Below are 27996 nucleotides of genomic sequence, written 5' to 3'. Positions count from 1 at the left end.
GCAGCTGGTATGTTCTCTGTCTAGGTAGGGTTCCCAATACAGACCCCCAGCAACAAGAGAAGTTATGGAATGGAGGGAATTAGTGTTCTTGAATAAAGAATTCATCTTAAACAAGAGCAAAACAAAGTAATATTGTTAACATTTATTGGCTTTCAAAATGAACATTGAGAATGCACGATTAAATAATTTGTTCACAAAATTATATACTTACAAGGCATCTTCCACATTTTAAAAAATCCATAATTTAAGAGGAACAGCCTATAGTAAAAACCTTTCAAAAGATGAGATTTAAATAATAGACATACTAAGTGCAAAACAAACGACACCATGAAGGCAAGAAAACGAATCATGTCGGCTTCAAAGGTATGCAAACTAAAGACTGACATTTACAGAAAGTTCATCCTTCATTTCTATAGTCTACCCAATGCCTTTGAGATGCTATTTTTATCTGTTTTGTGCTACAAGTTATTTAAATAGATAGAAAGTAATCAATTCAAATAATGATTTAAAATTGAATTTTTCAACATTTCTGTTGCAGAAGCGCTTAAAAAGCCACATGATTATGCAATGTTTTTAAAACAAATGGATTTATTTTGGACATTTTTTTTAAAAATGTCCAATATTTTACAATTGTTAGATCACCAATTTAAAATACTGACCTACTTACCCACGTCCACAATCCAGTTGGAAAGATCTGTTCCTCTTGTTTATTATAATTATTACTTTTTGCTATATACTGTATGTAGCCCATTTGCTTCCATTTGATGATCACCATTAAAATACATGAATTCCAACAGAACTGGCTGTTATTTTGTGAATGGGAATTTCTGTTTTGTCCATGCCTATATTTCACATAATACTTTACGCTTACACTGTATAATTTATCATACTTTGAATTTAAAAGTGCTACATGCAAATAACCTGCAATATCCTTGCACTGATTCACCAATAAACTGAGAATTAGAAAATACTTTTGAGCTTAAATCCAGACAAGTTTGGTAAATGTTAACATTGACCTTAATTGTGTAGTCGCATCAAAAAAGCCAGTTTGTGCACAAAATTGAAATATTACTTCTGTAATACATTTAAGAATACTGAAATAGTGTTTTGCAACTAGTGACAACTGCTGCTTCTCATCAACCAGTTCTCCCTAACTCATAAATGGTGGATAAGTTAGACGTTAAAAGCCACCACATTTTAGGTGGAGAAAAATCAGCCACATGCATACTCATTGTACACTGAACAAATGTATTTTCTACTACATGGGTCTTCAAATAACATTTTCAAAGCAGAACAGCATTTGTAATAATTCTTTATACATTCATAATGCAAGTTGTACATTACAAACATGAAAGCAAAGTGCAAGTTCACATAAGCAGCAGGTTTTAGCAAAAGCAATACTTCAAAACTGCATTTAGGTATTTTATATTCTGAATTTCTAAGATTTCTGCTCTATACAGTATTTCAAAACACTGCTATAACATTTCAAGAGGTCTTAATAGTCATCCTAACAGACAATATTCCTCAAGTCTGGAAAAAAATCTTTCTTTGGAGCCACAAAATCTAGATACACATTTAGTATTGAAGCTTACATGTGATGTTATTTTTAAAAAAATATCCTCTGTTCATTTAAATGATTTGGATTGACACGAGTTTGCTATTAATCACAATGACTAAAATGTCGTGGCTCAGAGTCTCTAATGCTTTATCTTAGAAGGGCAGCAACAAAATATTAGTACTTTAGAAACACCTCTACAAAATCATTTTCCTCTAAAATTGGCATTCATTGTAACCTTGGTACCTTTCTAATGGACTTCGAAAATTAAGTCTTTTGAGATCTGTGTCGATGGAATTTTGAACGAAAGAATGCACATATTACAAAGCATCCATGCATTTGTTCTCATTAAGTAGCAACACATGCCAGATGACAAAACTATTTTCCTTGGGTTTTGAAGTGTGCCTTGTAACTCCTGAATTTTCTATTAACCATATTAAATGGTTTTATATTAAACTGTACAATATGGAATATGTCACAAAAATATTGCTGCAGTGGGCAATATTTTGGGACAGAAGGATGACTTGAAAGATACCCTAGTTACTCTTGATTCTCAAACACAATAATCCACATCCATATACAACTTCAAGATTTTAAGCTGGATATCTTTTTAAAAAGGTGCTCACCATAGGTTTGGCATTACTGGTAAATCCACATCTTTAAGTGTAATGATATATATTTTGTTTCTCATTTGGAGATGAAAACTTTACCGACAATACAATGTAACAATATATTCTGCAGGTAAGGCAATCAGTTTGTTGAACAGCACATGGCAATGCTGCATTACTATGTATGAAAATTTAAACAAAATTTAACATTAACATCATCATTTTAAGATTTGGACAGAGCCAGGTTTGGCGTTAACACACACGTTTGTACGTATAGATGTAAGCTTTGCAATTTGGACAAGTATGCATCACATCCTTCAGGTCATCTATCAAGCATGGGATTAAACAGCAGCCCAGATCACACCTAGATCAAAACAAGAAAAAATAATGTAATAGTTTTCCACAATCACATCATATACCAGTACATCAAATTATGTAATAAATAGATACTGGAAAGTGAGGAAGTGCCATTGTCAATGGCATCATTAATGCTCACATCCTTAGAACTGAGGCTTCAAAGCTTGAATGAAACAAATCCACTTTTGTACAAGTACCAGACTGATAGATTTATTCTGCAAAGTCACAACCTCAAATCATAAATAGTTATTAAATACATTTTGATTGATTTTTCTGTTCCCCCCCCCCCCCCACCAAAAAAGCAAAAGCTTTAATAAACCAAGATGATGTACACAAATTGCAAAGCAGGTTTTAATTTTTAAACATTTTTAACATACAACATAGTAACAGCCCTTTCAGCCCACATGCCCATGCCACCTAAATACACCCAATTGACTAACACCCCTGGTATGTTTTTGAATGTTGGGTGGAAACTAGAGCACCCGGAGGAAACCCATGCAGACACTGGGAGAATGTACAAACTGCTTACAGACAGTGTGGGATTCGAATGGTGGTTGCTGGCTGCAGAAGTGTTGCACTAATTGCTGCGCTAATCACGCCGTCTTGTTTATGTTTCTATGAAACCTGCCCAGATTCTAATACAATCATAATATTAGGCGCATTGTGTATCATAATTGTCAAGTGATCCATTTCCTATCATTACATTTGAAAAAAAAATCCTTAGAGAAACCATCGTTATGACAAAAATATTTCAGTCCGAGGATTAGAGCAAATATAAAATGACTCAATCTTACATCTCAATGATTTCTATATTAACTCAAAGCCTCAATTTAGTTGGTGAGTGGAAGCGCAAGAATGAGAACTAAAACAAAAACACTTTCCTAAAACCAATTGATGAACACAAAGCTCAGAAAGAAGTAATTTAGCAGGATACATGAAGAGCTGTGGATGGCACACACAAAACATGGAAAAGGAGTACACAAAGCAGGACGAAACAAAGGAATAAGGCGGAGAGACAGAGACAATGAATTCTTGCACTGAAATGTAATGAAATTTGGCAGCTCCAGGGCAGAAAATGGAAAATATTGTTTTCTTTTGTTTCACAATTATCAAGTGGCAAAATGGTGACGTTAAACAGGTCATGGAGAATGCTGATGCTTGCACTTACAATCAAAGTCAATTCAGCGAGAGATTAAAAGCAAGACCTTGCAGGTCAGCAGACCAATGTGTGTGTGTTTGTTCTTTCAGAGGGAAATTGTCCATTACTGGAGTTGCACTAGTTACAGGAAAACACTTTGCCGATCCAGACGGATAATAAATAACAAAAATAGATCCAAGAAATCTTTATTGCTGATTTTGAACCAAATAAAGGGCAACTCCATTCTCTATCAATTTGTGTGCAAGATTCTGTCATTCTTACATGGGAATAATTATTTTCCCTTTGCCGCCACCCCACCCCCACCCCCACCCAAGGAGTAATAAAAGAAATGAGGCAGACAAGTTGTCCATTTGATGTGAACAGCTGAAATTTAATATCATGTAGAAAGGGGAATAAAGCTTGCAGGACAAGTCAGCAAAATATTAGAATACAAGCAAGGTAGAAATAGAATGTAGACAAGAGCGAAAAAATGAAACTTGCAGAATTAATCCAAAGGAAAAATGGACCAAAATATGTAAATGAGTTTAAAAAGTCCTTGAAACTGAAGGAGTTTGAAAAGGAGAGAATCTCAAATTAACAACAGATGGCCATTAAAATAAACTCTTGAAAACCCCACGTGAAAATTACTTACCCCATAAAACAGCAAAAGAGACAAAATAAAGTATTCAGTAAGCCTAGTTCATAGGTGATTTTGGTTGTGATGGCCTGTTGACAATGTGGGCACACAGTCTGCACTGGTGCTGCTTGAAACATCTCCCCCTGAAGCACTGTCACTGTTGTTGCTGCATGAGGGGGAACTACAACAGTTGCTGTTTGTCCACTTTGTGGGGGATAGTGCCCAGGGGGAGGTAGGTAGTGGCCTGGGGGTATAAAGTGACCTGGAGGTGGGTACTGCCCAGCAGTTGGATAGTAACCTGTTAAGAAAAATATAAAAACATGAGTATTGCAAACACACAAACAGCTGTCCTTTGCATAAATGTTGTCTAATAAATGTTATTTTTAAAATTTAGACATACAGCACGGTAACAGACTATTTCACCCCACGAGTCTGTGCCGCCCAATTTACATCCCATTGGCCTACACCTTGGTACATTTTTTGAACAGTGGAAAGACACCGGATCTGGAGAAATCCCACACAGACACACTGAGAACGAACTCCTTACAAACAGCATTGGTCTTGAAAACTGGTCCCAATCGCTGCTGTGTAAAGGCATTGTGCTAACTGCTACACCAACCATGCCACCCTATACAATGAAAATTTAAGAAAAAAACCGATGAGGTTTGCAGAGTGATGAATAGCCTAGTATTGATGGCAATTTTGTACAAAGTGAAATCCACTCAGTGGATGACAATAGTCTGCTGAGGACAGTGGAAACAGAAACACTCTGCATTGAATAGATGCTCAAAGTGGGGGGCAAGGTTACAGATGATTTGAGAACCAACATTTGGCAAGGAAATATGAACAGATTAAATACTTTAAGTGGAGGGTAATAGTTTCTTGATTAGAAAGGGTGTTAAAGATTACAGAGAGAAGGCAGGAGAAAGAGGTTGAGAGGAAAAAATACATCAGCCATCATTTGAAAGGTGGAACAGATACATTGGGCCAAATGACCTAATTCTGCTCATGCATTTTGTGACATAAATGGCCCCCTCCTGTATCATCACATTTCTCTGATTTTTTTTGACAAGAACATGAAGGCTGATATTTTCATCCTACTTCATCAATCATACAGTCTCATTAACGAGAATGTAATCACAGTCACAGGTTGTTCTGCAAATGCTTAAAATGGATTTCAACTCAATGGAAGTTTAATCCTCATTGGAATTCATTTTCCATAAAACTGATGTACAAGACCAAAAAGATTAATCTGATTTTTATCAAGTAGGGGAATTAAAGGATTGGGTGGGGGAGGCAGGTAGGTGGAGGTCTTATTGAATGGCAGAGCAGGCTTGACATGATGGATGGCCTACTTCCATTTCTTGTGTTCTTATGTACTGGATTTAGTTTAGTGTACCGTAGAGAGCATTCTGTCTGGCATGGACATGCCAATGCATAGGACAGGAAAAGACTACAGAGAACTTGAACTCTGTCAGTGATGTCATGGGCACCATCTACAAGAGGTGGTGTTTCAAGAAAGCTGCCTCTATCCTACAAGACCCTCACCACCCAGGCCCTCTTCACTCTTCTACCATCAGAAAGGAATCACAGTCTGAAGACAAACATCAGTTTCTTATCATCAGATTTTAAATGGACAATGTACCACAGATACAGGTCAAGTACCCCATATCCAAAGATCTGAAAACTGAAAAGATCCTATTTTTTTTTAAATAAAAGCACCAACATGACATCACAAGTTGAAAAAAATTCACCATCCGACTTGCCCGTGTGGGGCTCTGACACTCTGTTCGTGCCATTTTGATAACAGAGCCCTGGTGTACAGGATATGGTTGAAAAATCGATGACAGTGATAAGGGAGGAAGTGTTTATGTTTATCTATACAACAGAAAGTCAAGCTGTTGGTAAAACTGGACAGTTTTTCTGTAAGAAACATCTTACAGAAGGGCATGGTATTGGAACGACCACAATCTATGACCTGAAGGATAAACTGTTGAAGTTCTACGGTGAAAGATGAACAGAAGTTCATGAAAAATAGGAAAACACTGCATAAAGCTAAAAGTGAAGATCTCAATCGTATTGATGGAGTGGATCCGTCAGCATTGCAGTGAACACACGCCACAATGATATGCTGATCAAAAAGCAAAGATATTGAACTGAAAATTGAACTATGAATATTCAGACTAGTTTACTAAATTTAATAAAAGACATGGCATTAAATTTTTAAAGATTTATGGTGATAAAACATCTGCTGATCACAAAGCAGCAGAGAAATTCATTGATGAGTTTGCAAAGATCATCACTGATGAAAATCTGACGCCAGAACAAATCTATAATGCTGATAAAACATCACTGTTTTGGCGTTAATGCCCCAGAAAGACACTGACTACAGCGGATGAGACAGTCCCTACATGAATTAAAGATGCCCAAGACAGAATAACTGTGTTGGGATGTATTAGTGCAGCAGGCACACACAAGTGTAAACTTGCTGTGATAGGCAAAAACCTGCACCCTTGTTGTTTTGAAGGAGTGGATTTCTTATTATACAAAAAGGCAAGGGTCACCAGGGATAGATTTCAGATTGGTTTAACAATCATACCAATGGGTCATGCTCACTGCAGGGAAGCTGGACTGGATGACAACTGTCCTACTCATCCTCCAGCTCCAAATCTCAAAGATAACGTTCATGTCATGTACTGAACTTTCCCCCAAAAGTGACTTCATTAATTCAGCTATGCGACCAAGGTATTCTTAGATCAATGAAGAGTGAATATGAAAACACTTTCTTGAACATGCTGTCATCAGTATCAGGGTGTGGCAGAATTCTAAAAAGAGTTTAGTATAAAGGTTGCCATATATGCTGGTGCCAAAGCTTGGAACACTGTGACGAAAGGCACAGTTGTACATGCCTGGCACAACCTCTGGCCTGCAACTATGTTCAGTGATGATTTTGAAGGATTCCACATGTCACGTGAGGAAAAAAATGTGACATCCTTACATATGCAAAAAATGTACATTCAGAGTGTCTCAGTAAGCGGGAAGAAGTGGATATTGATGTTTTTAACATCGATAATGAGGCTAAAATTAATTGTTTATTCACTGACCCATTGTAAAATAGCTCTGAAACAAGGTGATTGCAATGAAGATAACTTAGATAACACTGCAGAAAAAGTGCCTATAGACGACATGGTGAAAATGTATGATGGACTTATTGAAAGATTAGAGCAGTGTGCATTCACAACAAGAAATCATGTTGGTTTATAAAAATCAAAGACTTCCAAGACAAAAACCATTGTTAACGAGGCAGGAATCACTGCAGGAAATATATAAAAATCCCCTTGAGGAGAATTTCTAGTGTTTGTTGCTGCATTCATCTTCTTTTACAAGCAGAGATCAAATTTTTTTTGGTAAGTACTAAACATTATTTCATGTGAATGTTCCACTTGTGACGTCAGGTCACTAAGCCTGCTGTTGTTTAAGTACTGTGCTGTTTAGTTTCAATGTTCCAAAAACAATAAAAAAAACTGAAAATGTCTGGCCCCCAAATGTTTCAGATACAGGGTACTGTACTACTTCACTTTCTCTCCACTTTGCAGCAAATTATTTATTATTTTTTAAATGTAATTTATAACAATTTTATTTTGAATGTGTGTAATGCTACCGCATGACAAATTCTGAATTCTTCAAATTCTGTTTATTAACTAATGACAAATTCAAATAAAGTCTTAATTTCATATACATTTCCCAACAAAACTGTTGCAGAACAAACCACCCCCCCCCCACCCCACCCATTAATTAAACTTTGGCTCACCAAACATTTCACGGTGGTGAAATTGATTTGCAACACATACATTGATGATAGTTACCATGTGGTGGCATGGGCATACCACCTTCTGCAGGTGTATGAAGGGGTACAAATCCTGCTTGTGGCATTGGTTCATAAGAAGGTGGTCCACCATCTGGTGGGACAAAATATCCTCGTGGTTGATTGGTGGCAGGAGTAGCAGAATGTGGCATATATCCTGAAGAAAAAGGAAAAAAAAGTCTGATTTGTGAATGACTGAAATATAAGCAAGGTACCCATCGCGAATCAGATTCTTTATTTTTGTGTCCAATTATCTAACAACTTTCACTCAAAGGGTCATTCATGTTTGAAACAATCAGTAAAATAATGCCAAGAATATTTTAAGACATCTTGTTTCTATCTTTGTGTGGTGGCAATCTGTCACACTCTTAAGATAATTTCTACATTAACAGATACACAAGCTGATGATGGATCAACCCCTGGTGCAAGTCCACCAGCCCAAAAAATGTCTTTGCTCACACATCTTTTTAAACTCAAAATCTACCTTCAACCAGTTACTATTTCTGCATTTCCTTTTTAACACCTTGTGTGGATGGATATGGACCAATATTTTTTTACTTTTGTCCTAAACCTTAATCTGCATGTTATTACTAACCATGATAAAAAAATGTTTGCATAATTAAGTTGATTTTTAAATTAAATATTAAAATATGATTTTTGCCATTTAAATCTAGTTTCATTAAATAGATAGAATGTGGTTTTTACCGGTTGATGGTGGTTGTCCTGGTTTCTCTTCAAGCAATGGAGCAGAGGGGCCCCCAGGGTAAGGAGGTGGTGGTTCTTCTGACATTGTCTCTGTATTGGTTAAATTGAAAAAAAAATCAGGACTCAAACTAAATATTGTACTTTAATCATAGAACTGTAATGGGACAGGAGGCCCTTCAGAACAGAATACAGTCTGGCCCCCTGAAACAGCAATCCTGTTAGTCAAATGTACTTGCCCTTTTCCTATAACCCTACAAATGACATTCTCAAGTACCTCTTTAATCCCTTTTTAAAGCTCCAAATGGTTCCCTCCTATAGGATATCTGGATAAAGGCTACCAGTTTGCAGGGCTTTGGGAAAAGGTGCAAAAATTAAGAAGGTACTGATGGAATTTCCCTACTTGGAGAGAGCATAGGAATTTTCTTTGTTGTCACAACTTTATCTGACATCCTTATGGTATGGTAACTGCAAAACATCTGACCTCAAGTCAACAATGAGGATCATTAAAATAGTTGAGAAGCTCCCTTTCCCCTACAGATGATATTCACTGGGAGTGTTACTTAAACAAGGCTCAAATAACTATCCCAACCATCCCAAACACCTTTGACCTACTACCAGAGTAGCACAAGAGCAATAAAAATCAGGACTGCCAGACTGGGAAATAGCTTTTTCCTGCAGGCTCTGACACGTTATGATACCAAAAGAGTATATTATGGTTAAAAAGAATATGATTTCCAAATTTCATGAAAAAAACTACATAGAGAAATACAACTTTTTTTAAGATGATGAGATCATACGTTGAGAGGAGTTGCCAAAATTCTATTAAAAGTGCATAATATACAATGCCATCATCACCAGTGGTTGAGGAACTCTGATCAAAGGACAGCTGTACTTAACCCAGATGCTATACCCCTTGAGTGTTGTTGCAATTGCACCCAATGATGAACAGAAATTATCCCACCATATTTCTTACAGGTGCCAAATGTAGACAGCTGAGAAGATTGTGAGAATGCTTGGCAACCATTCTCCCCATCTCTCCCATTAATAGATCAGCCTTACTCACTGTTCATTAAGATTTTGCTCTGCACAAGCTGAATCAGAAAGTGATCAAATATAAAAGTGAAGATACACATCTTGTTCATGTAAAATACATTTCAAATATAGAATACCTCTAATGTGTTTTGAGAAATACTTCATTAGATTCAAAGCTAATAAGTGAGAGAACAAAAAAAATGTACAACTTAAAGGACCTTAAATGTTTTAAAACATCTAACAAAAATGAAATATTAGGACAGTGTAATTCACACTATATAATTAGATCCTGGATTTCCTCACCTCCAAACCAAAATCAGTGAGGATTGGTGAGAAAATCTCCTCCACAATTTCCATCAGTACCAGAGCGTGACAGGGCTCTGTACACAACCACCTACTCTTCTCTAGTGTGTGGTTCAGTACAGTAACACCATCTACAAATTTGTAGTCGATGTAATGATAGTCATCATGTTTACAAGGCTTAAGACCTTGCTAGTGGCCCTGTAAACATGATACCACTAGTAGGTTGCATAAAAAGGGGTAATGAGTCAGCATACAGGAGGGAGATTGCAAAGTTTGCTGGATACTGTACGAACAACAACCTTGCACTCAATGTCACTAAAAACAAGGACTTGATTGTGGACTGTAGGAAGGGAAAACCAGGGAGGTACAATCCAGTGAATATTGAGGTAACTGAGGTGGAGAGGGGGAGCAAATTTAAATTACTGGGAGTCACTATCTCAGAGGACATTTGCTGGAACCAATACATTAATGTCATCACAAAAAAAGCCTCTACTTTCTCAGGAGTTCGCAGAGCTTCATTATGATATCAGAAACCCTACAGATCTACAGATGTATAGAGGAAAGTGTGCTGACCTGCTAAATTATGACCTGGTCTGGCGGCACCAATGGTTCTGAGTCAAAAGTCCTGCAATAGGTCGTGGACACAGTCCAGTACATTACAGGCAAATCTCTGCCCACCATCAAGAAAATCTACATAGAACACTGCCGTTAGAGAGCAGCAATAATTATCAAGAATCCACACCACCCAGCGCATGCTCTGTTCTCACGGTTGCCATTAGGTAAGAGGTATAGGTTCCACGACTCATATCAGACACCGAAACAACAAAACTCAGATTCATAAAGGACACTTACTTTGCAGATTACTTATTCACCCAGAAACACTCACATCTACTGTGATGAGATGTTTTCAGTGTTAACGCTTACCCAAGAACTGGACCCACTACAATTTGCCTAGCATCACAATTGCTCCACAGACAGATGCAATATCCCTGGTTCTACTCAGCTCTGGATCACCTAGACCACAGCAACACCTATCCAGCTACTCCTCATCAACTACAGGTCAGCTTTCAACACCTTTATTCCCTCAGTGTTGGTCAACAGGCTCTAAAACTTGGGCCTTTATACCAAACTCTGCAACTGGATCCTTGACTTCCTCATCAGAAGACCAGTCAGAACATGTTGGAAACAACATTTTGTCTTCACTCTCAACACAGGTGCACCTCAAGGATGCATGCTTACCCCACTGCTCTATTCACTCTATGAGTGTGTGGCTAGGTACAAATCAAATTCTGTCTACAAATGTGCTGATGACATTGGCAGTATCAGACGGCAATGAGGAAATGTCCAGGAGGGAGATAGATCAGCTAGTTGAATGACATCACAACAACAACCTTGCATTCAACTTTAGCAAAATCAAGGAGCTGATTGTAGACTTCAGGAGAAAGAATCAAGAGAACACGAACCAGTCCACAGAGAGGATCACCTAGACAACAGCAACACCTATCCAGCTACTCTTCATCAACTACAGGTCAGCTTTCAACACCTTTATTCCCTCAGTGTTGGTCAACAGGCTCCAACCAGTCAGCAGCAGGGGATCAAGAGCTTCAAATTCCTGAGCATCAATATCTTTGAGGATCTCTCCTGAGGCCTTCGTGCAGATTTGAAGGCAATTCTCCAGTGGGTCCAATAGTGAGGAGTTTGAGGAGATTTGGTATGTCACCAAAAACTCTTGAAAATTTCCACAAATGCACTGTGGACTCGTTGCATCAATGCCCGATACAGAGGTGCCAAGGCTCAGGACGGGAAAAACTCCGGAGAGTTGTTAACTCGGCCTGCGACATCACTCATTCCATCCAGGACATCTACAAGAAGCAGTGGCTTCAGAAAGCAGCCGCTATCCTCAAGGACCCCCATCTCCCAGGGTCACACCCTCTTCACTCTGCTACCATTGGGGGAGAAAGTACAGAAGCTTGAAGTTGAGCATTCAGCACACAAGGACAGCTTCTTCCCCTCTGCCATCAGATAATAGATAATGAACCAAAACTTACTTCCCCCTACATTTTTTGCACTATTTATTTTTTTGAAATATCATTTATAACAATATTTGCCCCCATGATGCTGCTACATAACAAAGATTTTGAGACATGTTCGTGACAATAAATTCTCATTCCAAACTTTTTTTCTGCATTGCAGTTTGTTTACATTTCTCGCTTTTGTAGAAGCTCCTTTTCTCGGGCCAAAACAGATAAAATCGCATGTAATCTCATGCATGTACTCTGACAAGAAGTCTGAACTTTGAACAGTGGTAGGTCATGAATGATAAAGAATGATTCAAGAAGAAAACTCCTGATTTCAGGGCCTGGATAGTAGAAGGAAATGCAAAAAAAAAAGAAATGCAGAGATTTCTGGGGTTATACGACATCATTAAAATATATAGAATGCTAAGCATTGGCACCTCTATCTCAGATATTGATGCAATGAGTCAGAATGCTCTCCACAGTACATCTGTAGAAATTTAAAGAGTTTTTGGTGACATACCAAATCTCTTCAAACTCCTCACTATTGGAGCCACTAGGGAACTGCCTTCAAAATTGCATGAAGGCCCCCAGGAGAGATTCTCAGAGATGTCGATGTCCAGGAATTTCAAGTTCTTGACCCTCTGCTGCTGATGTCTCTGTGGACTGGTTCGTGTTCTCTTGATTTTTCTCCTGAAGTCTACAATCTGCTCCTTGATTTTGCTAAAGTTGAATGCATGATCGTTGTTGTGATGTCATTCAACTAACTGATCTACTCCCTCCTGGATACTTCCTCATTCTGCGAATGATGGTGCTGTCATCAATTAAAGACCCAGATATTTCTTTTTCTCAATTTTAGTTCCATGTCCTGCAGAGCTAAAATAAAGTTCAATACAGAGATTGTATGTTCCTGTCAGAATCAAAGGCAATGGTAACAGTCATAAAGAACCTTGGTTTTTGAGGAATATTAACCATCTGTTATGAAGAACAAAGAGGTGTATAAGGAGCAAATGAGGTACTCGATTGTAAAGATGCAAGAAAAAAAATTAAGGAAATCGGGAGGGTTAAAAGGAGGCATGAAGTTGCTTTGGCACACAAGGTGAAGGAAAATCCTAAGAGTTTCTACGGACACACATACAGCAAAAGGATAGCATTGGTCATCTTGAAGATCAACTATGTATGGAGACAAAAGTGTTTGGGGAGATTTTAAATGGTTCTTTCTGCATCTCTGGTCAAGCAGGAGATTGAGAGAGTCAAAGGAAGTGAAGCAAAGAAGGAGCAAGGTCATGGGCCTATACAGATTAAAGAGGAGGAGGTGCTTGCTATTTTGAGGCAAATAAGAGTGGATAAATCCCCAAGATATTCCTCAGACCTTGAGGGAGGCTGGTCTGAAAATTGCATGAACCCTGGCAAAGATATTTAAATTGTCCTTAGCACAGGTGAGGTGATAGAGGATTGGAGGATAGCTAATGTTTTCCCATTGTTTTAAAAAGACTTCAAAAATAATCCAGGAAATGATAGACCAGTGAGCCTGACATCAGTAATGGGTAATTTATCAGAAGGTTCTGGTAGTCCAAGAGATGGATCATGTTAGTATTTGGACTGATTAAGGAGAGACAAAATGGTCATATTTAACCAATCTTAAGAGATTTGAGGAGATTATCAGGAAAGTTGGTGCTGTCTACATGGACTTTTGTAAGGCCACATGGGAACTTGGTTAAGAAGGTTCAGTCACTCTGAATTCAGGACGAGGTAGTAAATTGAATTGGGCATTGATTTAGGGGAGAAGAGAATGGTAGCAGGTCAAACAGAGCATTTTGTTTGACCTGATGAGTTTCTCCAGCATTGTGTTTTTACTTCAATCATGGTGCCTGCAGACTTTTGTGTTTTGCTTGAGTGATAGTAGAGGATTGTCTCTCTAATTGGACTGGTGTGCCTCAAGGATTGGTGCTGGATTATTTGTTATCATCCAGCTCATTGATAATGTGGTAAATTGGATCAGTAAATGACAAGGATTGGACGTGTAATGGACAGCAAGATTCAGAACCATCTGAAAAAATGGGCTGCAAAATTATAGATGGAATTTGATGCCACAACTAAGGAGTGAAGTAGAACAGAGGGATCCTGGGATATAGATACACAATTTCCTGAAAGTGAGTCTTCATAACTCAAAAGTATGGCATTCAGGAGTTGGGATGTTGTGGTGAGGCCAAATTGTGTGCATTTTTGTTTACCTAACTACAGGAAAGATACCAATAAGATTGAAAGAGAACACAGAAGTTGTTAGAGGACTTTGAGGAACTGAGTTCCAGGTAAAGGTTAAACAGGTTAGAACTTTATTCCCTGAAACTTAGATGAGGGGAGATTTGACAGATAAAATTGTGAAAGATATGGACAGAGTAAATGCAAGTGGCCTTTTTCACTATGATCAGTTAAGACACAAACTAGAGGGCATGGGTTAAGTGTGAAATGGAAAAGTTTAAAGGGAACATTAGGGAGAACAACTTCATGAAGAGAGCAGTGAGAGTGGGGAATGAGCTGCCAACCAAATTGATGGATATGGGCTCAATGTTGATATTAAATAAAAAACTGGATAGGGTAATAGGAAGAAATATAGAGGGCAGGTCATTAGGACTAGGCACAGACTAGATGGGCCAAGATATTTCTGTGCTGCAATGTTCTTTGGGTCAAGTGTCAGGAAAACATGGTGTAATTAGAATATTAACAGCTATTTAAAATTAGCATATTCCAAAAGAGTCAAAGAATATAAAGGAAATATGATGGTTTAAAAACCACCTTCCTTCTCTATTCACAGATTATAATCACTATTTTACATTAATTTTTGAAAATTTAGTATTTAAAATTGAGATTTAAATGAATTCAATTATATTCAAATACAGTTGAAGTTAATACAGCAAGAGAACAAATTGAACCAAAATGAAAATCAATAATGAAAATACAACCTGTATCAAGATAATGCATCCATACTTAGTAATAATTATATTCCACATTGAAAAACATCAACTTTACCAAGAATTAGGTATAGGTTGGTGACTTATAATTTTATACATCAATTATATTCAATTCCAGAGCATTTGAAACGATTATAGACTGAATGCTTCAGATTTGGGTTTTCGTTGTAACAAGCAAAAGGGTACCTTTTTGCATTCATTTTGGTCTTGCGATAAGGTTAAGGGTTTTTGGGTTAGATTAAGAGACTGTTTGTAGGATATCCTGAAAATACCATTTTCTTTAGATCCAAAGATCTTTTTAATTGGGGAAGTTAGTGAAATGGCTTTGCTTAATAAATTTGATAAATTTCAAATGGCATTTTTACGATTAGCTTTGGCTGTTGCAAAGAAATGTACAGCTGTTTCATGGAAAGATCAGATGGATCTTAATTTATAAAGACGGCATTCAGAAATGAGGTCCTGTATACCAATGGAGAAGATAACTTATACTTTACGGGATATATATTATGTATTTAAGAAAGATTTGGAGCCCATATTTGATTATTCCAATTTGAAAAACCTGAGACTTGGTTGAGTGCAGCTTGATCTCCGCTGTGAATGAATAATAGTGAATGAATGATTGAAGCTATTCTCCTTATCGCTTTCTTTCTTTATTTTCTTTTTCTTGGGAGGGGTAGGATTTGGTTTAGGGGAGGGATTAAGGATTCTTTGTAGTTCTTGTTAGGATTTTTTTTCCTACGTAACCATGAATTTTTTTGAGAATTTGTTAATATTTGTAATTGTGGCTATTACTTTGTTTTCCAATAAAATGAATGCATTCATTCCAATAAAATGATTGCATTCATTCCAAGAATGAATGCAAAACCTTAAATAAACGACAAACCAGCATGTCAAATGGAAACCAAAGACAATCTTTATAAAAGCTTCTAGAGTATCCAAAACATTTGACAAATATTTTTTTTAAAAAACAACCACAATAACCCCGAGGAGTTATTATTCGTGAAGACCAACTCTATAGTTAAAGCTTGTATTTGGAGGAACAAGAACTGAATTAAAGGGATCATCTTTCATTGATACAAATATGAAAAAAATACACTTTCCAACACTCTAGAAACGCATGGCAACTTTCTGTAAAGACACAGTCAGCTAATGCATCCCATTCTGATACCTTGAATGAGCCAAATTCCAGAATCTCATCTTAGAAGGTGGCTTCCAAGTTTCGTTTAAATACATTTTAATAGATGAGCACCAAGCAAGGGGAGAAGAAACCTGAGAAGCCCTTGGGTTCAAAGTCACCAGCCCATGCTGTTCTAGATTTGAATTATTTGTTTTAAAAAGATGACACCGAATATTTTAATGATTCTGTGAAAACAAAGTATCTGCCCAGAGACTTGGTCCCCTGGACCAGTGACTTGGGATAAACAGACAATTAAGAGGCCTGCGCATCGATTGGCGAGTGACGGGGCCGCTGGGAGATGGAGTCCCCCGCCCCGCCCGCCGCCCCCGCGCCCCCGCGCCCGAGACTACATTACCCACAAGGCCGCACCACGAAACCCAATTCCGACAGAAGCCGGGGAACTCGAGCGCTCCGCTCCGTCAGTCGGTCAGTCAGTCAGTCGCCGGGCCTCGACCATTCGAGAAAAGAGCCCACTCTCCCCCGCGTTTAAGGCGACGCGGACATTGCTTTCGAGCCGAGCGTACGCACCCGCTCTCGCGTCCGCCGCACCCGAGAACAGACGTGCGGAGCAGCTCCCGTCGCCGTCCCTGTCCCTGCCCCGGACGCCCTGCAAGCCGCAAAGGCTGCGCATGCGCCGCTGGCCCCGACCCTCGCGGACGGGGACTTTCTGGAGCACTTTGAACCTGCAATTAGCAGCTGGAAGAGGGAAGGGGAGGGGAGGGAAGGGGAGGGGAGGGAAGGGGAGGGGAGGGGAGGGAGGGGAGGGGAGGGAAGGGGAGGGGAGGGGAGGGGGGGGAGGGGAGGGAGGGGAGGGGAGGGGGGGGGAGGGGAGGGGAGGGGGGGGGAGGGGAGGGGGGGAAGGGGAGGGGAGGGGGAAGGGGAGGGGAGGGGGGAGGGGAGGGGAGAGGGGAGGGGGAAGGGGAGGGGGGGGGAGGGGGGAAGGGGAGGGGAGGGGAGGGGAGGGGAGGGAGGAGGGGGGGGAGGAGGGGAGGGGAGGGGAGGAGGGGAGGGGAGGGGAGGGGAGGGGGGAGGGGGGGAAGGGGAGGGGAGGGGGGGGAGGGGAGGGGGGGAGGGAGGGGAGGGGGGAGGGAGGGGAGGGGAGGGGGGGAGGGAGGGGAGGGGAGGGGGGAGGGAGGGAGGGGAGGGGGGGAGGGAGGGGAGGGAGGGGGGGAGGGAGGGGAGGGGAGGGGGGGAGGGAGGGGTGGGAGAGGGGAGGGAGGGGTGGGAGAGGGGAGGGGAGGGGTGGGGAGAGGGAGGGGTGGGGTGGGGAGAGTGGAGGGGAGGGGGTGGGGAGAGGGGGAGGGGAGGGGTGGGGGGAGGAGAGGAGAGGAGAGAGGAGGGGTGGGGAGGGAAGAGTGGGAGAAGGGTGGGGAGGGGAAGAGTGGGAGAAGGGTGGGAGGGAAGAGTGGGAGAAGGGTTGGGAGGGAAGAGTGGAGAAGGGTGGGGAGGGAAGAGTGGGAGAAGGGTGGGGAGGGGAAGAGTGGGAGAAGGGTGGGGAGGAAGGGAAGAGTGGGGAAGGTGGGGAGGGGACGGGAAGAGTGGGAGAGGGTGGGGAGGGTGGGGTGGGAGGGGAGGATGTGGGGAGGGGAGGGGAGGAGAGGGGAATGGGAGAGGGAGGGTAGTGAGGGAGAAGTGGGAGAGTGGAGGGGTGGGGAGGGGTGGGAGAGGGAGGGGTTTGGGAGGGGTGAGGGAGGAGGAAGGGTGGGTGGGAGGGAGAAGGGAGGGGTGGGAAGGTGGGAGGGAGGGGGAGGGTGGGGAGGGAGAAGAGAGAGGGGTGGAATGGAGAGGTGGAATGGGAGAGGGAGGGGTAGTGGAGGGGAGAAGTGGGAGAGTGGAGGGGTGGGGAGGGGTAGGGGGGGTGGGAGGGGGAGGGGGGGTTGGGAGAGGGGAGGGGTGGAGTGGGTTGGGAAGGGTATCTGTCCTTGGAAAGATACTGGTGAGCTGCAGTTGCTCTGCGCAGGGATTCCCTCGGTTGCTGTTAAAGTAGGGGTGGGTGGGAAGAAACTATTTGAGGATTGCCGAACATTAGAAACAAATCAAGATTTGCCTTGTAAACTGTAAGAAATACTGAAACTGCTCATGTCCCAAGTGCTCACTATCCATGTCATTCAGAATCAGAAATGTATTGTCATGGGTGTGTCACATTCTTCGTGCTGGAAGCCTTGGACTTCAGACGGGTTCGGCTGTGTAGTTGTGGTGGGTTGCCCAGGGGACTTTGAAGATGGGTTTTAAGTGGGATATGGACGTCTCTAGTAAGGCCAGCTTGTAACACTGTTCCCTTGTAAGGGCAGAGGAGCTGTTCAGAGTCAACTGGACAGGAAGGAGACTGTTTAAGGGCAGGAGGTTGTTCTCCCTGAAAGATGCCAGTGAGCAAGATGCATTGTTTTTATGAGAAGTTTTCACTGATACTGCTTTCTATTCTTGTTTTATTTAGTTGCATGGAATTCCCTGGAGACATATAACCTTGCCCAGTCTGGCCTTTATATGACAACATACACATGACATTCTGGTAGATTCTGATCTTCCCTTCTGCCAGATATAAGCTTCGAACTTTTAAAGAAGCATAAGGAAAACTTAACAAAAACTATACTATGGAGGAAAGGTTACAACTTTGTGTTATGGCATCCAGCAGTGTTGAAGATATTCATCCCTGATGGGAAAAATATAACTGTTTTCAGATCCAGAGGAAGCCTGTCATTTTGCAGATCAATTGCCAAATAAGCAACAAGAAGAGGACTGTTAAAATAATGTATATAAATAAGTTTGAATGTTAATAATTTGATTACAGACGTTTAAGAAAAAAGGAAAAATGCTTTCTTAAATTTTTAAGAATAATATAGCGATTTCTCTGGGTGGGGGGGGGGGGTGGGAGGATCTGTCCACTGCAAAACCTGTTGACCTTTGTGGTATACACCACCACCCATGAAGAAAAGGAAGTTGTGGTTGCCTTGTGAGGCAACAAGGACAACTCGTTGAAGAGGGATTTAATGTTGTTTCCTTTAATCTTTTTATAGTTTTTTGTTATTTTCTTACTAATAGTGTTGTCGCGTATAGTAAAGATTAAAACAATCTAAAGAGTGATTTTAGAAGAAGGGAGGTGGGGGTTGAGGTGGAATAGAGGTGAAAATGGATGGAGAAGATGAATACATTGAAATATGTGACTTAATATTAATGGAATTCACAGTCAAATTAAAAGAAACAAGTTAATGGCACTACTTCAAAAGGAGAAAATAGACAGCATTTATACAAGAAACACACTTAACTGAGTTAGAACATCTCAAACTGAAGAGAGACCAGGTAGGCCACATAATTGCATCATTGTACAATTCAAAAGCCAGGGGAGTAGCTATATAAGTTAATAAGAATTTGCCAATTAAGCTAAAAAAAGTAATAACAGACCCAGTGGGTAGATGCATAATGATGATGTTCCAGATTTATTCAGAATCTTGGAACTTGTTGAACATTTATGCACCTAATGAAGATGACCAGAAATTTATGCAGGACATTTTTTTTAAGATAGCAGACACACAGGGGGAGACTTTAATTTTAACTTTGACCCATCAATAGATAAAACTGGGAAGACTATTACAAAAGATAAAGCAGCCAATTTTGCATTAAACTCAATGCCTGATATGAAGATGATTGATATATGGACAAAACAACATCCAAAATAAAGGGATTATTCGCATTATTCAAACAGACACAAAACCTATTCTAGGATTAATATGTTCTTGTTGTCAGCACAGATTCAAGGGAGAGTTTGAAAGACCAAATATAAGGCTAGATTTTCAGCAGACCGCTCACCCTTGTTATTGACAGTTGCTTTAGAGGATATTCTGCTGAAAACATATCGAGGGAGGCTAAACCCCATATTGTTAAAAATGCAAGACTTTTGGTAATACATAGAACCACAAATTAAAATATATTTTGAGACAAATGCAAATTCGGTAACAGACAAATTTATATTATGGGATGCAATGAAGGCCTTTATTAGGGGACAAATAATTAGTTATACAACCAAGATTAAAAAAGAATATGATCAGGAAATAGAGCAGTTTGAAAAAGAGATAGTAACTATAGAGAAAGATTTAATGAGAAGGGAAGATATAGAGAAAAAGAGAGAACAGAAAGAGAAAAAATTAAAATATGATACGTCGCAAACATACTAATATGAAAACAAAGCAAAAATGCGAATTAGGAGAGAACACCCACAAAATTTTGGCTTGGCAACTAAAAACAGAACAAGCAACAAGAACTGTCATAGCAACAAGGAAGGAGGATAAACAGATCTCATAAACCCATTAGAGATTGATGGAAATTTTAAAAAAAATTATAAGCAATTGTATCAAACCGAAAACCCAGGGAAGAATGACAAAATAGATTAATTTTTGTCAAACATTGAATTACCTCAATTACAATTGGAATATCAAAATAAATTACTAAAGCCCCTGACAATTACAGAAATACATGATACACAAATGACATTACCAAATAATAAAGCACCGGGCGAAGATGGATTTCCCACAGAATTTTATGTATTCAATAATCTATTAATTCTGCCCTTCTTAGAGGTAATGAAACAGGTGGAAGAGACCCAGAATTTGCCTGACCCATGTAAAATGGCAATAATCACAGTACTTCCAAAAATGGGAAAAGATCCATTGTCACTGGCTTCATATAAACCAATATCTTTACTAAATACAGACTATAAATTAATTTCAAAATTACCAGCGAAAGGTAGCTCTTGATGCAGAGTTATATTTTTAATGTACTACAGAAATTCAAATTACCAGAAAAATTTATTAATTGGATTAGACCACTGTATAATGGTCCTGTGGCAAAAGTGGATATGTTTTAAACCACTTTAAATTGAGTCGGCCAACAAGTTAGGGATGCCCATTGTCACCTTCCCTGTTTGCTCTGGCTATAGAATCATTGGCAAAGCTGATAAGAAAAGAATCTACGATAAAGGGAATAAAAGTAAAAGAGGAAGAATTTAAAATTAGGTTATTTGCAGATGATTTTGTAATATATTCCCAGATAAATCAATAAAAAGGTTATACACAAAATTGAAAGAATATGGGGCGAGATCAGGATACAAGGTTAATATTGATAAAAGTGAATATGCCAATGAACAAAGTCGATTATACAAAATGTAAAATGGAATCCCCTTTTAAAGGGCAATCAGAGGCTATATGTTACTTAGGTATCAGGATAGATAATAATTTAAATCATTTGTATAAATTAAATTACCAACCGTTAATAAAAAAAAATACAGGAAGACTTAGAGAAATGAGTAGATTTACCACTAACACTAATTGGGAGAGTAAACTGCATCAAGATGAATGTATTTCCACGGCTACAATACTTGTTCCAAATGCTACCGATTCCCTTGACGGGAATTTTTTTATGAAGTTAAACAAATTAATAATAATGTTTCTGTGGAAGGGTGAAAAATAAAGATTGGCTTTGGAAAAATTAACATGGGTATATAAACAAGGAGGATTTCAACTACCAAATTTCAAAAACTATCACAGGGCAGCGCAGTTAAGATATTTATCTGATTTTTATCAGACAAGAGAAAAACCAGCTTTGCCCAAGATAGAATTATATACATTAGGAAAAAATGTCCCTGAACATTTACTCTATAAACAGGATGAGAACCTTGTGCAACATAATCAATCTACCAATACTACATCATATACTACAATATGGAATACATCTGGAATGAAAGATTATAAATTATCAAATACCAAAAATGTTGTTAATGCAAACCCCATTAATTCCTTTTACAATAGACAATTTATTTTTTAAGGAATGGGCAAGAAAAGGAATTATAAAAATAAAAGATTGCTTTTTGGGAAATAATTTATTGACATTTGAACAGTTACAAAATAAATATGGAATATCACATTGTATTATATTTTCATATTATCAGTTGAAAATGTATTAAAAAGAAAAGTTGGGAACTAGCCTGAGAGTAGCTGCTGTGAATAGTTAATTACAGACACTGTGATGGAAAAAAAAAGAGATCATAAACATGTAGAGCAAATTGCAATAAAAGGAAAATGATGAAGCAATATATAAACCCAAACAAGGTTGGGGAAAAAAAGATTTAAATATATGAATAAAGAATGGAACATGGAAGGAACTATGTGAAAGAACCATGATTAATACAATAAATACTTTGTTTCGTATTATACAATACAATTAGCTACATAAACTATATGTTACACCTCAAAAGTTAAAAGAATGGACTCCAACAATAGCGGACAGATGCTTCTGTTGTAAACAAGAAATTGGAACAACAATACATGCAGTTTGGACATGTACAAATGTGAAAACCTTTTGGGAGGATTTAAGCCTAATATTAAATAGAATTACAAAAAAATAGGATACCAAAAGACCCAAAAATCTTCCTGTTAATCAACATAAATTAGACAGGGTTCAAAAAAGATTTATTATGATCGCACTTGTAGCAGCAGTAACAAAGTTGATAATGATAACTTAGAAAACGGAAGCAACCCTAAAAATACAACAATGGTACATAGAAATGAACAAGTGTACTCCATTAGAAAAAAAATACCTACAATCTAAAAGACAAATATGCTCTATTTGAACAAATTTTAGAACCATATATAGCGTTTATTACAAACCGCCAATTTCAGACCTCCATCAGTTACAATTAAGAAAATATTGGACAACACGTTTTTTTTGTGTTCTTCTATCGTCTATTATTTCTTCTTTTCTTTTATTTCCTGCTTTAAGTTAAAGGGAGTAGGGATGGTGGGGGAAAGGGGAGGAAATTAAAATGTCACTGTGCATATATTAATACTGAATAATTTGTATATATTGTTACTGACGTGGTTCACGGTGAAGTACTAAATAAAAAAAATTATTTTAAAAAAAGACTCAATCCCGAAACATTGGTGATGTATCCTCATCTTTGCTATCTAACGTACATTGTTTGACCAGCTGAGTTTCTGCAGCATTGTGTTTTTACTTTAATCACAGTGTCTGCAGACTTTTGTGTTCTGACTCTGATCTACTGCCCGAAATGGCTATTCAGTTCAGAATCCAATTGGGCAGAATAATGCAGCCCTTGCCAGTGATATCCATGTTCTGTGAATGATGTAAAGGACAATCATTCTCATCTCATTGCTGGAGTTCAGCTCCTTTTACTTGATTTGATTGGATTAAGGCTGTAAACCCAAGTGCTACTGTGGCAAGTTATTGATGGATAAACGTTAAAGGACAGATAGATTATATTGCTTAGGCCAGGAAAATGACATAGCAGTTTTGTCTGGATTGCAGTTGTTTTTATGGTCAAGCCATACCTGGACAACTTTTCACACTGCTTTTGTAGTAGTTTTGGAAAGCTTGGCTGGTAGTACAGCTGGTTTGAGGACACAAATAGTTTGCACTACAGCTAGGTTGTTGTTTGGAGCCATACCCTTTGTTCTGTACATCTCATTCATTTCTTTATCAACGGCAAAAGAGATAGTTGAAATATTAAGCACTGGCCAAAAATTAATCATTCACCCCACATTTATGTTTGAGAATATTTGCAAACCCCTTGTGTGATAGTATTGAATACTTACTGTGTATTTTTCCACTTAGCTCTGCTGACTTCTGTCTCTGCTTTTAACAAAGCTTAAGTTCTGTTTGACATCTCAGTTTTGGCAAGCATAGTTCTTCTCCTGATGTGTCAGGAACTGTGTTCTGATCCAGGATCCATACTTGATCAAGAATGTCAACATTTTAGAGAAGTTAGAACTGAAAAAGGTACAGGTTAAGGAATGTCAGTGATACCAAGAGACCAAGAAACTGGATTCTCCTTTTAAGGCAAAGAAGGTTTAGAGGCTTGTTTGTTTGTTAGCGCTATTGCAAATCATAAATATTTCTTGCTAAGTAGATTAAAATATATTACTTCCCACTATTATCAGAGCAAAAAACTATGAACAGGTAACTGCAGTTTTGTAGGCATGAAGATCTTGCAGACCAGAAATAGAAATATTTGTAAAATCTGAGAGTCCTGCAGAAGGCATCGGCTACAAACTATGGTAACGCATGGAAGTCTGCAGATAGTGTGGTTGAAGTAAAAAAAAACACAATTCTGGAAAAAAAAACTCAGCAGGTCAAACAGCAAAGATAAAGATATGTAACCAACATTTCAGGCTTGAGCCCTTTATCAAGGTAAACTGGGAGAGAGTTAACTCTAGGAAAGCTGTGGTGCTATACAAATCCAGGTTAGAAATATTGGATGGGATGACCAATGGCAGGAAGTACCTGTGGCTATATGCAGGACATAAGGCAAGGCAAAGCAGTCAAGTTGTATTCGCCATTCTAAATATTTAAAATGGCACAATGATTATCTGGAAACAAATTATGTTTGGGGAAAAAGTAAACCCTATGTGGATGGGAGATAATTTTTACAAATGGTGCTCAATAAAGAGGACATTAAATCTGTGAAGAATGAATGTGTAGGAGAGTGACAGGATACTAATTGAGCAAAATGTAATAGTAAATTTTCTGACCAGAAGACCATTTAGTTTTACATCTATTCCAATGACAGGCAGTGAGACAGAACTTATTTATAATGTTCTCCAGTAGCAACAAATATTATTGAGGTGGTGTCATTAAAACTAATGGGTTATGTTTTATACTGACGCATAACAGCCCTACAATGGAGCTAGCTGGGAGTTATTTAATTAAGGAACCCAAAGAATCAAAGAACTGCCAGCTGAAGTGGTGAATGTGGGCTCAATTTTAAGATTTAAGAATTTGGACAGACACATGTACGGGAGAGATATGGAGGGCTATGGACCGGGTGCAGGTCAGTGGAACTAGGCAAAAAAAAATGGTTCAGCACAGACACAGAACTGAAGGGGCCTGTTTCTGTGCTGTTGTGATCTATGGTTCCAACAGAACTACCTTGCAGATTTCATCATTGTTTTCCACACATATACTTTGATGTTTTATAGTACAGAGGAAGGGGTTGACAAAGTACATCATGTTTCATGAAGATTGCTTCAATGCAAGCAGTCACTTCTGTCAGGCACTCACAGATCAATTTGCAGATTCTATCCATGGAAAGGAGAAATCAGAAGTGAAAAATATGTGCAGGCAAAAGAAGACAGCACACTGCATGAACAGAGATATCAGAGACTTTTCATGATGAAGAAGCTGCAATGATGCAGCTCAAATCAAATTAAGGCCAGCTATAGTGGAAGGCCATGGTGATGGTACATACCACATTGATAAGGGAGAACTCAGCAGAGGAGCCAGGTGCTGTTCTAGATCTGGAAGATTAATCCACTAATCTAAGTGTTAGGAAGATTTTGCATCATGGTTAAAAACATAAACTGGGTGTTTAATTTGGTTGTTTGTTTCTCCTTTTTAATTGATAGAAACATGTATTTGGTTTATGACCAAGTTCATAGCTACCTTGTTTTGGTGTAGAATTTGCCAGAATTGGTGTGTCTGAAAAGTAAGTACACTGGTTTAAATAACCAGCTATGTTTCAATCTCTAAGTGAGTGAATGAGAGAAGACCCCGAGACAAATGTAAACTGATCCAAGTATGGTGTTCTCTTTCTCCTATAAAATTACTAGCCCTTATTTCATGCACAAAGCAAAGATTCAGCAATAGAACACAGTGAATTCCAGAAACTTGGTGACAATACAGATCCTATGCAAGGGCATAAAATAAAGAGCAGAAAATGCTGGAAGCATTCAGCAGGAGAGAAATAGGTGTTCCACACAAATGATTCTCTCTCTGCTGATTAGAGTGAAGCACTAAAGTCTGCAGACACTGCAATTGTACTAAAAACACACAGAAATGCTGGAGGAACCCAGCTGGTCTTGCAGCATCCAGAAGATGTAAAGATATATTGCTGGCACGTTAAGCCTGAGCCCTCATTCAAGGAATAAGCAAAAAACAAGGAGGTATCAGAATAAAGACTGAAGACAGGCAGGGAGGGAGAAGAGTCCAGACCAATAAAAGGTGTTAGTTGGATATGATAAGAGGATAGGTGAGCATTGACTTTGGCTCTGTGAAAGGAAACAGAAGGAAAGAAGGGGCCAAGAGAGACTGGGTCAGAGCTTGGGGGTAACGCAAACTGGAGAAATTCATGTTAATGTCATCCGATTGAAAGGTGCCCAGACAGAAGATGAGGTGTTATTCCTCCCATTTGGGGTGGTCTCAGTCTGGCAGTGCATGTGACGATGGGCAGACATGTCAGGAAGGGAATGGATTCGGGAATTGAAATGGGTGGCCAACAAGGCTATTGCAGCGGACTGAGCCCAGGTGCTCAACAAAGCCACCGGCTAAGTTCCCTCACTACTCCTGTGTGTGTTTCTCTCGCCGTTGATACTGCTTGCCTGGGCTGTTGGAACTGCTTCGAACATTTTTCTGCATCTGGATTTTCAGGATCTGCATTTCCCCCCCGACATCGGATAAAATGCATGGGCTTCCAAAAGATACGGAAGGATAACTTGTTACATTCAGACGGATTCTGTGATATTTAGTGAGCCCTGCTAGTTTCATTAAGCAGTAACAAACCCACCCCCCATATCACATAATGTACTAGGTGAAACAAAATAATACCTACGCCCGTTCATTATTCTGTTACTGCCGGAACAATTACAGCCCATGACATAAAAGCACCGCCGCGTCGCCACTGATCCACAATAGCAACTCAGGTGACATAGGACCACCCCGAATAAAGGCGTCTCCATGTTGCAATGTAGGTATCCTAGCAACTGCAGTGTAACGGGTGGTAGGGAAGGCTGTTGATTGGTGGACGCGCCAGTGGCCGCGATGCCACGTGAAGTTCCATAGGGTGCCTCGCACCGCTGGCACGCGTTGTGAATTCAATTGAACTTTTATTGTCGTGTTGGGGGGTGACATTTATGTAGCGTGAGAAACGTCAAGATGGCACAAACTTTCACGTTAAATGAACTGGTGAACTTGTCCATCGGCACTCCCGAGGTGGGTGTGTGCAACTTCAATGCGCTGCACGCACTATTGCATGGCCTTTTGGAGCATCTTCAGCTGGGGGATGTGCAGAAGACAGTGGGAGAAGTCGAGGTCCAGTTCATCAAACCCAAGAGCTCCAAGGACAGGGACCCAGCCCATGAGGCCCCAGCTTCGGAAGAAAGCCCCTCCAAGGAGAGGGAGAGTGCGAAGTCGGTGTCGCTCTTCCACCAGCTGGAAGAAAAAGTCACAAAGCTCCAGAATGCGATGGAGGTCTTGGGGCAATTGCCCAGTGTCCCAGAACTCATGGCCCGCAGCCAAGCGGAGACAGGCGGTCGGAAGTACTCGATACCCAGCGGCAGCGTAGGGCCAGTGAAGGACATGTGGCAGCTCATGCAAGTCAAGAAAAAGGTGGAAGTAAACGAGGAAGGAGTCCATAAGGTGGGATATTGGGACTGAACTCGGGGGTGTAGCTCCCTTTTTTTTAAAGAAGTTTAACATTCTACCCACGTGGACAATGAAGTCGGGGAAATGCATAAATGGGTATGGGAAAATATTCACTTTTGGTATTCAGGGCCATGAAATCTCACCCTATTTTAAGGAATAAAGTTCATTTAGGAGAGACATTTAACACACTGGAATAAATCTATTGGGA

At 39.6% G+C, this 27996-nt stretch overlaps 2 protein-coding genes across 14 annotated transcripts in view; one reads left to right on the top strand and one right to left on the bottom strand.

Annotated features, from left to right (window-relative positions):
• Positions 1-127: 127 nt before the first annotated feature.
• Positions 128-27062, bottom strand: cdip1 (cell death-inducing p53 target 1). Of its 8 annotated transcripts, XM_069905886.1 has the most exons (7): positions 26850-27006; positions 23966-24140; positions 23702-23844; positions 8866-8955; positions 8147-8317; positions 4311-4593; positions 128-2527 (listed from the first exon to the last, which is right to left on the bottom strand). In XM_069905886.1, the coding sequence occupies exons 4-7, from the start codon at positions 8948-8950 to the stop codon at positions 2416-2418; spliced, it is 651 nt and encodes a 216-aa protein (XP_069761987.1). In that variant the 5' UTR covers positions 8951-8955; positions 23702-23844; positions 23966-24140; positions 26850-27006; the 3' UTR covers positions 128-2415. The 8 variants fall into 8 exon arrangements, with proteins under 8 accessions (XP_069761987.1, XP_069761984.1, XP_069761983.1 ...); XM_069905883.1 differs by lacking the exon at positions 23702-23844 and having other exon boundaries at positions 26977-27062; XM_069905882.1 differs by lacking the exon at positions 23702-23844 and having other exon boundaries at positions 26850-27005.
• Positions 27060-27996, top strand: part of LOC138747029 (glutamine-rich protein 2-like) — an 80341-nt gene continuing 79404 nt past the window's right edge. For 3 of the 6 annotated variants that reach the window (XM_069905876.1, XM_069905874.1, XM_069905873.1), the window contains exon 1: positions 27062-27782. In XM_069905876.1, the coding sequence (XP_069761977.1) occupies positions 27300-27782 (483 nt within the window). In that variant the 5' untranslated portion in view covers positions 27062-27299. Of the gene's footprint in view, positions 27783-27996 lie in introns of all 6 variants that reach the window. The other 3 variants (XM_069905877.1, XM_069905875.1, XM_069905878.1) reach the window with 3 other exon arrangements.

The sequence above is a fragment of the Narcine bancroftii genome, chromosome 12 (genome assembly GCF_036971445.1).
Source record: "Narcine bancroftii isolate sNarBan1 chromosome 12, sNarBan1.hap1, whole genome shotgun sequence".
NCBI classification, from domain to species: Eukaryota; Metazoa; Chordata; class Chondrichthyes; order Torpediniformes; family Narcinidae; genus Narcine; species Narcine bancroftii.
Note: the sequence above shows the minus strand (reverse complement) of the source record. Positions and strands in the feature narration are given on the sequence as shown.

Coding starts and splice junctions, on each gene's coding strand:
- cdip1 (XM_069905879.1), bottom strand. CDS start 16,995: ATGCGCAGCCTTTGCGGCTTGCAGGGCGTCCGGGGCAGGGACAGGGAC. Junction 8,318..8,865: donor AGGACAACCACCATCAACCG/GTAAAAACCACA, acceptor CTTTTTCTTCAG/GATATATGCCACATTCTGCT. Junction 4,594..8,146: donor ACATGGTAACTATCATCAAT/GTATGTGTTGCA, acceptor TTTTCTTAACAG/GTTACTATCCAACTGCTGGG.